Here is a 12,577-nt window from a genome sequence, read left to right on the forward strand (position 1 = left end):
ATCAAAAAACTTTTTCTTACACGCTTGTTAATGCTCCTTTGAATATAAGCTGAGTTGTTACTATTCCCACATTCTTAGTACGCTTCATACAGCTGTTATTTTAATAAAAGATACTCTGATAGCAATATTATTTTATTGTGTTCTTTTTCTTTGTTACAGTTTGTAGCACATCCAAACTGCCAGCAGCAACTTCTTTCGATCTGGTATGAGAATTTGTCGGGTTTACGGCAGCAGACCATGGCAGTCAAGTTTCTGGTTGTTCTTGCTGTTGCAGTGGGACTGCCATTCCTCTCCATGGCTTACTGGATTGCTCCTTGCAGTAAGGTCAGTCTCTGAAATCTTGTAACAGCCTTCTATTAACTCCTGTGTCATCGCTATGTAGATTCCTGTCAGGCAAAGATGAAGCATGAGTATCAATTACTGACGTGATTAAATAATACTTCAGAAATATGTTATTTTAAAGCTGAATTAGAATGGAATGGCTACCGAATTGCATGTTCTGATTATTGTAATTAAGATAGGTAATTGTTTTGTGTTAAATGCAATGTATATTAAATTAAATTACAGTGGTTAAGCAAGAGTTGCCTTGTAGAAATTATCAAACTATTCTTCATTTAGCTGTTGCCTTAGTTAGGCAGATGCAGAAGATTCTCGTTTCCCATTGATTCAGAGCTAGACTGAGTTCAAGCTGCAGGTAGATTCCACTTACCTCAAAGGCAATTTTATTTTTGATTATTAAAAATTAATAAATAAAAGTCACTGAAACACAAATACCAAAAAATAAATAATCATCATCTGTTTTCTAGAAATCAAAGTGACCTGTGTTGGCTTGTCAAGACAGTGCTAATACTCATATTTCATGGGGTTTTTAGAGCAGTCACACAGCCTTGTTTGCATCCATTTGTAATACAATGTTTGGATTTGGATGCTACCACTGTATCTGTTCTGAGTGGCGTATACTATGGAAAGCCTTTCCACTGAAGATGGATTACAAGCCCTGACCTCTCTGCACTTTGTGTTGAATCTTGGTTTTAGTTGGTTGCTATCCATTTTAAATAGACACCGAAGGAAAATCTCCCTTGAGAGTAAGTTAGAGGGAACAAATGGGGTCCTATAAGGATTATTCGACAGGTTACAGTATAACGTCCATGATTTTAGCAGGTCAAATTTGATGCGCATACAATGGCTCCAGGGGAAGAGGCAGGTTGAAAGAGAGGACTGAGGTCTTTGTGGAGGATTTTTTTATTGTTCTCTGAGAGGAGAAAGGTGGGCTTTTTCTTTTGCCATATTTTTCATTTCTTTCAGATTGGACAATAAAAATCAGTTATATCATTTTAACTTTTCTGTATAGGACTAGGGTTTTTATGAATACTTTTGTCTTAAAACATGCCTTGAGATTCAACATACTTCAGTAATTGGTTTTCAACTATAACACTGACTTGTCTATCTGTCATTTTCCTTTTTCAGTGATTTATTGGATGTTAAAGTAATTTTGAACCATTGTACATTCTGAAAAAGCTATTTCAGAGTAGCTTTTTAAAGTCAAGTCAACATCCTTTAAGGTTTCACTTCCTCTGTTGCTATTTAATCGTCTCATTGTGTGTTTTATGTGTTGAATGCCTTTTTGTTTCATTGTATTCCGCAAGTGTAAAATCTAATCCACCTTTTTCACCAGTTGCCATTTCTTATTTTGTGCTTCACTCATGCTTCAAAATTTGATTCTTCTGTTTTTTGAAGACAAAAATGTTCACTATTTCACTTCAGGATAGGATGGCTCCAACACAGGACATGATCTGTTTCAACAGAGTCCATTCTATGTATGAATTGATGGAATTTTATAAATCAATTCTCCTACCGAGATAAAGTGCCCATTCTTTTTCTAGGTTTGGCACTATAGGGCACAGCGATGGAAGAGAGAGAAAATACCAACACTATCTGTGGTAAAAATAACAGCTTGCAGTGGAATTATTCTGACACATTTCTTTGTATTCTCATTCCAAGGCAAAAATGTCTTTATGACATTTGCAACATCTTAGTTACTTACCTGTATAGCTGACAAGTTTCCTCTTTAGGAAAAAGCTATTTTGAGCCTGGACCACAGATACTGAATTGAGAGTTTCTGATCTGGAAGAAATTTAATAGAAATACATGGACAGAGTCCTGTTGATTTGGCAGGAATTCACTAGGGTCAGATGCCCAGAGAAGTGGTAGATGCCCCATTCCTGGAAACCAATCAAAACTATTCCATGATTCTATGCTGAAAGGAATTAAGATTGCCTCTTATTTGAGTTTCAGCCAGAAATCCTTATGGAGGCATTTCAAAGTTTTGTGAACTGTTTACTCTGCACTTCTAATTGGTAGTTCAGTGTAACTGCTGACATAATTAACTCAAAAATTCTAGAATACTAGTTTATTGCATGACATTTTGAAAGAGTAAAAACTATTTTCAGTTATCTCCAAGAATCTCTAGTGTCTGTGCTGTTCAGAATTTAGAATTCAGAATTTAGATTTTTAGCTTTATGATTTCATAAGTAATCAGTCAACCCCTTCCTGGCCAAGATGAGGGATCTGAATTTGAAATTGAGTCTTCTTTCACTGTTCCCAGCCACCTGTGGTTGGCATTTCTAAAGCAGTAACTTGATAAGTCCCTCCATGCTTTCTAGAAGCATATTCTGAGGGTTATAGCATTCCTCTTTTGCACTGTGGTAGAGGAAAAGAAATTGAACATTATATCCAGTATATAAGGAGCTGGGAAATTGTTCTTCCTAAAAAAGTGTATGCGTTATCTCTTTTTTGTTATCAGGTCTCTTTTCATTTGTGATAGATGTACTACCTGGAGTCCTATTTTATAATTTCTTTATCAGTGCCGTACTCCATAATGTTACACTACTGATTGTTTCTGCAGAGTCATAAGCAGGGAATAGCATGAATTACTGACTCCAGTTCCCAGCGATTTCAGGTGACCCCGTGTGTGTCAAAGGATCCACAGTATAACTATTCTGTATCTGTCCTAGTCCAAACCAACCTGTAAAACACTCTTCAAAACTCTGTAGCAAACCTAAGACCATAGCACAGAGGATCAGAAACCAGAACAAAGAACCAAACCAAATCCCCTTAAATTACAAGAAGAGGTGCAGAACACTTAGAAGATCATGTCTTTGGTCTGTACAATGGGAGGGAGTTTATTACGTCAAAGTGCACAGTGAAAGTGTATTAAGGAGGGACTCCGGCTTATAGAAAAATCTCAACATCTTGCAAGATTATGCCTTGTCTTTACATGTTGCTCTTTCTTTCCCTGATTCTTATTTTCTGACCTGTATCTTCTTCATAAAGAGATTCAGAATTTTAGAAGTGTCATTTCAAGATTTTGTTGTATCATTGTTATTATGGCATTATCACAATAGCTTCCAGCATTTGTCTGATCAGTTCAACAGTGGTCAGTCCTGCTTCTGGGGACATTTTGCTATAGATATGTAAAGCATACTTGTCTGTCTATTTTGGGGGGTAGTGGTGCTAGGAGTTAATTCTTTTCTTTGTTCCTTTTTTTTTTTTTAATCTAGGGGTGTATTAACATTGCTTCCTTCAACATTTTTTCTTCTTTTCTGGCTATGTCTCTTTCTGGCATCTGTCTCCTAACCAGTCTTCATTTGTGAACACAAGCATAATGCATTTAAAAGGACACTGTCAAGGTACTTCGTCATTTTCCAACTCTGCTTTATTTTGTGTTGTTTACAACTGTTCCTTCGTAGCTTGAAATAAAATCTTTCCCCATGACAAATACCTGTTCTCTTTGTAGTTCAGGCAAAATAATTGGTTGTTGAAGATCATGTCGTGAGCCTGAGGGAATATTTTTTTTTAAAAAAAAAAAAGATAATTTGATTTTATTGACTGGGAAATCTAATGAATGGCATGGGCTTGCACAATAGTGTAAAGGAGAAAGAAGATCAAATTGTGTGCCTGCTGACCTTGACAGTGTTCCTTTAAGAGTATCTTCTTTTTGCATTTGTTTATTTTTCTTAATGTTGTCTGTGTTTGATACCATTGCAGCCTCTGGTGAACCCTCTTATTCTGTGTTTCTGTGAAAGCTGACTGACACAACAGCAAAATTCTGACTTTGGTATTGAAACAAGTGGAGCAAAAATGTGTATACCAATAATTTTTCTTTCTTATTTCTTCTCCCTTTTCCAGACCACAGATTGTTATATGTTTCAGCTGAGATCTGTGACACTTGCTTTCAATTCTTTCCAAGGAATTTTTGTCATACATAGATACTGTCTTCATCTAAAATAAAAGAGTGTTTTTCTGCTACTGCCAACTAAGTAAACAAGCCAAGACTTTTACTGTTAATACAGGCACTCTCAAAAATAAAGTGAATAATTTCTAAAAGTTCAGCCTTGTGTGAGTTTGTATGAAATTTTTAGGTTTTTTAAGTGTCCCACAAAAACGTTTTGAAGTTGTGCATAGTCATGACAAGGTTGAGGACATTTTCATTAAAGGAGTCAGAAAAGAAATTAAGACACCACAGAACTTTAAACATAACCTCTTGAGGCCCCGTGACTTGTTTTTAAAAACAAAATAATTTGGGAAAACTGTACAACAACTGCGCTAAACTGAGTATCACATCAGTCAGGAAACCAAATTCTTTAGTCATAATTCACTCCTGATGATAATTTAATGCTTTTAGTAAGTGTCAAAATCCCATTTTCTTTATTGTCTCCTAAAGATGAGAATGTAAATTAAGAAGGCATTCAAAAACTATAATAAAATTTTCTCTTCATTACCTATAGTAGACATAGATGCCTCAAAATAATTGCAGAATTATTTCAAAACATTGAGTTAAAAATACATGTAGTCAAACTGATACATTATCCCTCTGAAAACAGCAAACAAGTAGAAACTTTTAAAGGTGATTGTCAGCGTGGTATCATAGTATACAAACTTTTTTCCAAATATTTATTCCTCTCTGTTATTGAAATACATCTTTCTCTGTGTTACTGTTCTTTTTATATATTTTTTATTTTGGAGGAAGGCGATGCAATATCCCTATGTTTTATAACCTGTGTTGCAGCTGGGGAGGATAATGCGTGGACCATTTATGAAGTTTGTAGCCCATGCAGCCTCTTTCACCATTTTTCTTGGTCTGCTTGTCATGAATGCAGCTGACAGATTTGATGGCACCAAACTTCGACCTAATGAAACAACAGGCAATGTAAAACAGCTGTTTAGGATGAAAACATCCTGTTTCTCGTGGATGGAGATGCTCATTATTTCTTGGGTAATAGGTAAAGATTTATTTTCGCTTTAATTTGTCTTGCTATGGTTTCAGTGAAGCTGGACCAAATTTAATCCTTTGCTGTTAATGTTATGTGTAAAAATGGCAACAAAGGGAGTTTATTCAGCTGGCTCCATTCCCACATTGGCCTCATGTTTCTTTTTGGAGGTCAGCAGGATTCACGTGTTAATAATAAATCTCAAACATTCAAGTTAAGGATGTAGGTGAAATCTATGTCATCTGAATATCGATGAATTCAGTTTTACAGATATCAAAGGAAAATGTCTGCCAGTTTTCTGGGTCTTTTTAAGTTGGGCTGTGTCAACTCCAAAGGCGAAAGATCTCAACATCATGGGCCAAGGTTTTTTTTTGTGTCAAATTGACTTTTTCTGCTGAGATTCTCTTATTTTGCAGGTATGCCTGCAGAATTAATAGTTTATAGCTGAATATATTATTTTTGACAAAAGAGGAGCAGAATATAGACCCCTGAACGTTCAGTAGTAGATTTTTCCATCTCAATATAGGGATGAAATGAGTACTATGAATAGTGCTCTTTGCAGACCCGTTCAATTTGATGATGCAGTACTATTCAGCCTGAGAACTTGAGCACAGACTCAAAAATATTTTAGCCGTGAGGTTCTTATTTACAAGTCTAGCACCATTTATGCCAATGGGAGTTACATGCCCAAATATTTTATGGATCACGGTTCTGGTTGTTAGTTAAGTCAGTAATATGGGAGAGTTAATTTCAAACTAAGTAAAATCTGTTTCCATTCAAGAACTTATGCATTTGAAATATTTTGCTTTTATGAGGTCTCTGTGAGTGAAATTGGAGCTATTTGTGCACCAACTGATTCTTATAGCCCTAAAAGACATTGACAATCTATTTTTTATCAGGAAGCTGTTTATAAATTAATGCAGTTGTGTAATACAGGAATAATATGGCACTTATATTTCCAAATAGTCTATAAATATCAATGTTTTTATCTGATAACAAGGAAGTAAATAATAATTTCCCAATTTGAAGTTTCTTGTTTGATAATTGAATCTATTTTTATTTATTTTGGTGTCTTGCGTAAGATAGCTTATGAAAAATTGATTCAGTGCATACAGATGTAGCGTTAAATTTAATTACTGTAATTCACATTACAATTGCCTTTATCTGAAAATGATTAAAAATTCCTTCAGACAATTTGATAAGTGGAAAAAATAGTGACATTATTCCAATTCAGATTTTATTAACTATCTTTAGAACCCTAGAAATGCATTTCATGATTAAATAAATTTTATTTTGAAAAAGAAAAGGATTTGCTCAATAAAAAGGGTGTCATAAACTAATACTGTACTTCTATATTTTATTATTAAGGGAGATAATTAAGAATCAGATACCTTTGCTCTATTGAGAAGCATTAGATCTGATTCTTCCTTTCGTGCTCATTTGTCACATATATTTGTAATTTAAGTAGAATAGACTATACCCATGGAATTTACAAACGAGACAATGTGAGTTCTGCTATTAGTTCTACCACTGCTATTTGATCATGCCAGAGTATTTCTGCTGTTTGTGCTCTTTTTGTGTCTATAACAGATGAGAATACTCACATCCCATTCTTCTCTCTGAAAGCTTTTGTAGTTGTACAGGAAAAAGCAGTATGAAGGATTGTAACGATTACTCCCATGAGAAAGAAGTACTGGAATGTATATGAATTGGCAGGTTCAAGGATTTTAGTTTGTGTTCAAACTCCCACTGACCAAAATGGTTTTGCATTTGACTGCAACCAAGAGCATATCCTATACAAAGTAAAATATCAAATAAACCAAATGTGAAGGTAAAAGAACACACTCTTTTCTCTGTTCTATGTTATTACAGGCATGATATGGTCTGAATGTAAAGAGATTTGGTCTCAAGGTCCAAAGGAATACCTTTTTGAGTTATGGAATATGCTTGATTTTGGTATGTTAGCAATTTTTGCAGCATCATTCATAGCAAGGTTTATGGCATTTTGGCATGCGTCTAGAGCCCAGAACTTCGTTGATGCAAATATGAAAGATCTGACAAGTCCAACACTGGACCCCAACATAAGATACTACACCTTGGGTGAGTTGGTTGCACATGATGAAAATTTACTTCTTGGGCCAAGATTAATTGATTTTCTGTTAATAAGTCTCCAGTACTTTAGTTACACAATGCACTGCTTAAGAAATTCCTACCCCTTGTTCTCTTTCTCATCCCTACTACTTGATCACAGTACCTGTGGCTGTGCTCATACACCTCTTTGGGGACTGTTCTAGATAACAGACACTGAAATTATCTAAAATCAAAATAACCCCACTGTAACTCCACCCCTTTTCAGGATTATTTTAATCCAAGTCATTTAATCTGTTCAGTTACTCAATGCTATCCTGCAAACATTTGTGTTGGCACAACTGTGAATGTGACGTACTGTAACGCAGAGACTGAACTAAGGAATGAGATGCAGGAACTTCTTAAACCTGCTTTGCCAACATAACCAACGTATCTTTTGACCACAGTGTAATTCTTTGCTCAGAGGCTCTGTTATATTATTTTAATATTTCTTATTCCATTCTCTTTACCAGTGAGAGATGAAAGTGTTAATAAACTTGCTTGGCATATATGAGAAGTGATGAGAAGCTATTTTGCCCAAATGAGAAAAATTTAAGCTCTGTTTACTTATGTTCACTCTCAACACCATCACATCTCTCTTCCTTTTATTAGATGCTTTTCTCTAGATAGTGAATTATATCCATTTCAATCTCTATTCTATGACTCCATTATCCAGGAGTAGAAAAAGCAGAGCAATTAATATATATATTCTGAAACCCATTAAATTGTAGTCTCATAAATTTTACTGGAAAGTTACAAATTTCACAGCTAGTTAAATGTTAATTGAGTTTTCAGTAACACCCACTTGAAGAATTTGCAAATAGGGACTGTTGTTTATGTTCAGAGTTTCTGGGTTTGACAAGCGTAAGTTTTGTAACTCATTTATGCTGTATAACTCAGTATCATCTAGAACGGCAGCTTCCATTTATATCAGTCATGAGTTGTGACTTTGTTATGCACTTAAGCAGAGTTGAGCCATTTTTTAGTGCATGTAGGTACACTGAAGTCTGCTTGGAGAACATCTTTGTATGGTAGTGCTAACATGGGTAATATTAGTAGTGAATATTTAATGCCATAGGTCTTATTGTAGGCTAGCAAACATACTTGGTGGACACCAGGTTGAACATGAGCGAACAATGGGCCCTTGTGGCAAAAAAAAGGAGAATGGTATCCTGGGCTGCATTAGGCAAAGCATTGCCGGAAGAGTGAGGGAGGTGATCCTTCCCCTCTGCTCAGCACTGGTGAGGCTACACCTGGAGTACTGTGTCCAGTGCTGGGCTCCTCAGTATGAGAGAGATGGACATGCTGGAGAGAAGGACTTATGAAGAGCCATAAAGATTATGAAGGTACAGGAGCATCTCTTCTGTAAGGAGTGACTGAGAGAGCTGTGACTGTTCAGCCTGGAGAAGAGAAGGCTCAGGGGGATCTCATCAATGTCTGTAAATACCTGAAGAGAGGGTGCAAAGAGGATGGAGCCAGGCTCTTTTGATTGGTGCCCAGTGACAGGACCAGAGGCAATGAGCACGAACTGAAACATAGGAGGTTCCCTCTGAACATCAGGAAACAATTTTTTACTGTGAGAGTGACTGAGGCACAGGTTGCTCAGGGAGGTGGTGGAGTTGTAGAATCATAGAATCATTATGGTTGGAAAAGACCTCTGAGATCAAGTCCAACCATCAGTCTTCAGCTTTGGAGATATTAAAATGCCATCTGGAAATGATCCTGGGCAACTGGCTCTGGGTGGCCCTGCTTGAGCAGGGATGTTGGACCAGATGACCTCCAGAGGTCCTTCCCACTGCAAACTTTCTGTGATAATACAGTTAATCTGGAAACCTGAAAGACATCTGGCTACTAGACCATACTGAAACATCTGCCGTCTTTGATGTTATTTATCTGTGAAATCTGAGGTAAAGCTAGCATAAGTATGTCTGCTTAAGTGAAAGCATGCGGTCTTTTGCCATACGGATGTTTTCTCATTTGAATATACTGTGTAGTAGGCTTTACAGTGAGGAGCTCAACAAACAAAATAATATGCACATACCAACAAGAAAAACACAACATCTAACAAGGCAATGAATATGTGATAACTGAGCCTTGTTATGCCTAAAACCAAAGTAATTTGTTACTTTGTCAGGATATATGAATACTGGCATGGCAGTTAAGTTCCTTGAAGAATATATTTTTTTTCTAATATTTTATTAAATGGTTATTTGTTAATTAACATCTCAAAATAGTATTTTTCCAAGTGCCAGTGATTGCCTTCATTGCGGTATCATAGAATCATTGAACAGTTTGGGTTGGAACGGACCTTTAAATGTTATCAAGTGCAAGGAGCAGGGGCATCTCCAACCAGCTCAGGTTGCTCAGAGCCCTGTTCAACTTGGCCTTGAATGTTTCCAGGGACGGGGCATCCACCACCTCTCTGGGCAATCTGTTCCAGTGTTCCACCACCCTCACAGTAAAAAATTATATATAAATATAATTATACTATAAATATATTATACTGTATATTATAGAGATATTATACTATAATTATATAGTATAAATATTTTTTTTCATTTTCTGGTATTTACAGTAGAATAAACACAGATGACAACACTCTCCTGGGATGTAGGAAACCCATCCCAGGTTAACCTCTTCTCTTTTCCTGAAGCACAGTAGTGAGTTGAAGTTAAGCCTCCCACCTCGTGGGAGAATGTCTTAATCTTCAGCTAGGACATATCCTGAATGGTATTGCTTTGGATTTCTCCTTCTAACACTTTTCTGTTAAAATTTCTTTAAGTACAGGTTTGAACCTGAATGTTCCCCTCTTTGGTTGAGTGTGTTCCCTATCAAACAGCAGTGTCACGTTCACTCATGATACAAGGGATGTTCAAGTAATTCACACAAGTGGATTAGCTTCAACAGAAGAGATTGAGAAATGATGATAGAAAAAGTGATGAAAATGGGTGTTTGGTGTATGTCAGGAAAGGACCTTTACCATTTTGTTATGAGTAAAAAGATGGAGTAAATAGAAAAAAAAGTAGAGAAACATTATTGTTCCCACAGTTTTGGAGCTGTGGATGGCATTTAATGATTCCAGATCCCCACATTGAAACAGTTCATTTTGGATAGCTCAAGCAAATCACATTTCTAATTTAATTTATTCAGTTTTCATCACCTGACTTCGTAAGCTGAATTTTACTTAAATTCTCTAATAGGTTGGGATTCAACTCCCAAAAAGTTACCTCAGTGATCTTGCAGCTCACCTTTATAATCAGTGGGGATCTAGATCAGTACAGTCAGTGGAGCTGTGAAATTATTTTAGTGCTATCTGGCTCAGTTTGATTGGCTCAACGTAAGTGACTAGTACTGTTTGAGTTGCCCAGGGTTTCTTCCCTCACTGCCAGCTGCTGTTCCAAAAAGACCTCCCATAGATCTATACTTGAAATAATTCTGTATCTTGAAATACTGACAGAAATTCTCATATTTTGTTTCTAGCCAGAATAAACTGGGATCCATCTGATCCTCAGATCATATCTGAAGGCCTGTATGCAATTGCAGTAGTATTAAGTTTCTCCAGAATAGCCTACATCTTACCAGCTAATGAAAGCTTTGGACCACTGCAGATATCACTTGGCAGAACTGTGAAAGACATCTTCAAGTTCATGGTGATATTTATCATGGTGTTTGTGGCTTTCATGATAGGGATGTTTAACCTCTATTCCTACTATCTGGGGGCAAAACAAAATGAAGCATTCACAACGTAAGTAGAACTGATTAAACTGTAATGATTGTGGGCTGTTTTTATGGAAAGTTGGTTACTTGCATTGTATGTATTAAGTTTACTAATTGTTTTATAACGTTTGCATCTCAAAAATGTATTCATCTCATTAAGTTGTAATTTTCTCTCTTGGTCTGGTGCTTAAATAATATGTTTGAAATCAGAGGGTGAGCTCTTGATCCCAATGATACTATGATAAATCAGGAAGGACAGGCTGGGAAGGTGAGATGTAGTTGCCCTTTATGTGAAAGAGCAGCAATAATGCCTATGCTTCTGCCTGGGGACAGATGATGAGCCAGCGAGAGCTTATAGGTCAGGATTAGAGGGCAGACCAACATGGTTGATGTTGTAATGGATGTCTGCTATGGAATGCCTGATCAGGAAGAAGTAGATGAAGCCTTGTTCAGACAGCTGGCAGAAACCTGACACTTGCAGGCCCTGGTCCTCATGGGCGTTTTTAACCACCTTGGTATCTGCTGGAGGGACAGCACAGCAAGGCACAAGCAGTCCAGGAGGTTTCTGGAGGGCATTGACAATAACTTCCTGACACAGGTGGTGGAGGAGCTGATGTGGAGAGGAGGTTTGTGACACCTGACTTTTACAAAAAAGGAAGAACTGATTTGGTATGTGAAGACTGGGAACAGCCTTGGCTGACCATAAGGTGGTGGAGTTCAGGTTCCTGAGAAGAGAGAAGAAAGCAAATAGCAGGAACACAACCCTGAACTTCAGGGGCTGTTTAGGGAAGAATATCATGAGATAAGTTCCTGAAGAGGAGGGCAATCCAGGGAAGTTGGTTGATCTTCAAGAATTGCTTTTTCAGCACTCAAGATTGGTCCATCTCAATGGGCAGGAAATCAAGCAAAGGTGTCAGGAGGCCTGTACTGATGAACAAGAGTGACCAATAGGCCAGCTGGTCATGATGCCACTCAGAAGGACCTTGACAGACTGGAGAAATGGGCCAACAGGAACCTCGTGTAGTTCAGCACAGGGAAATGCCAAGTCCTTCCCCTGGGGACACCAAGTTGACCATGAGCCAGCAATGTGAACCTTGTGGCAAAGCAGCCCAACAGCCTCCAGGGCTGCTTTAGGCTGAGGCATCTTGTGAAAAAGCAGAAGTACCTCCAGCTCCTTACACAGCACTGTACATCATCAGATGACCTGTCAGTGCAATCTGTAATAGCACTCCATGCACAGGGCTTGTTCCTGGGGTTTTTCAGGGATTTCGGGATGTAGGCTGGGTCAGATCCTGGGCCCGGAGGACAGCACCCTGCCTACAAGGGCAGTCGGCACCAGCACTTCAGAGCGCAGAGTAGTGGCTGCCTGCAGCATTTGGGGAGCAAGGCTGGTTCCTCCATCAAGTGCCACTATCATCTGTAATTGGAGCAGGCTAATCACTATGGTGTGATACACATTATAA

The 12,577-nt window shown here is 37.5% G+C and overlaps 1 protein-coding gene across 1 annotated transcript in view; it reads left to right on the plus strand.

The window, feature by feature from the left end:
* The window catches only part of TRPC6 (transient receptor potential cation channel subfamily C member 6), a 98,249-nt gene that overhangs the window by 70,251 nt on the left and 15,421 nt on the right, over positions 1-12,577 (plus strand). The window contains exons 4-7 of the mRNA XM_086739600.1: positions 160-324; positions 5,069-5,282; positions 7,143-7,370; positions 10,878-11,142. Of these exons, the coding sequence (XP_086595726.1) occupies positions 160-324; positions 5,069-5,282; positions 7,143-7,370; positions 10,878-11,142 (872 nt within the window). The remainder of the gene's footprint in view (positions 1-159; positions 325-5,068; positions 5,283-7,142; positions 7,371-10,877; positions 11,143-12,577) is intronic.

The sequence above is a fragment of the Chlamydotis macqueenii genome, chromosome 1, assembly GCF_036417535.1.
Source record: "Chlamydotis macqueenii isolate bChlMac1 chromosome 1, bChlMac1.mat, whole genome shotgun sequence".
Taxonomy (NCBI): domain Eukaryota; kingdom Metazoa; phylum Chordata; class Aves; order Otidiformes; family Otididae; genus Chlamydotis; species Chlamydotis macqueenii.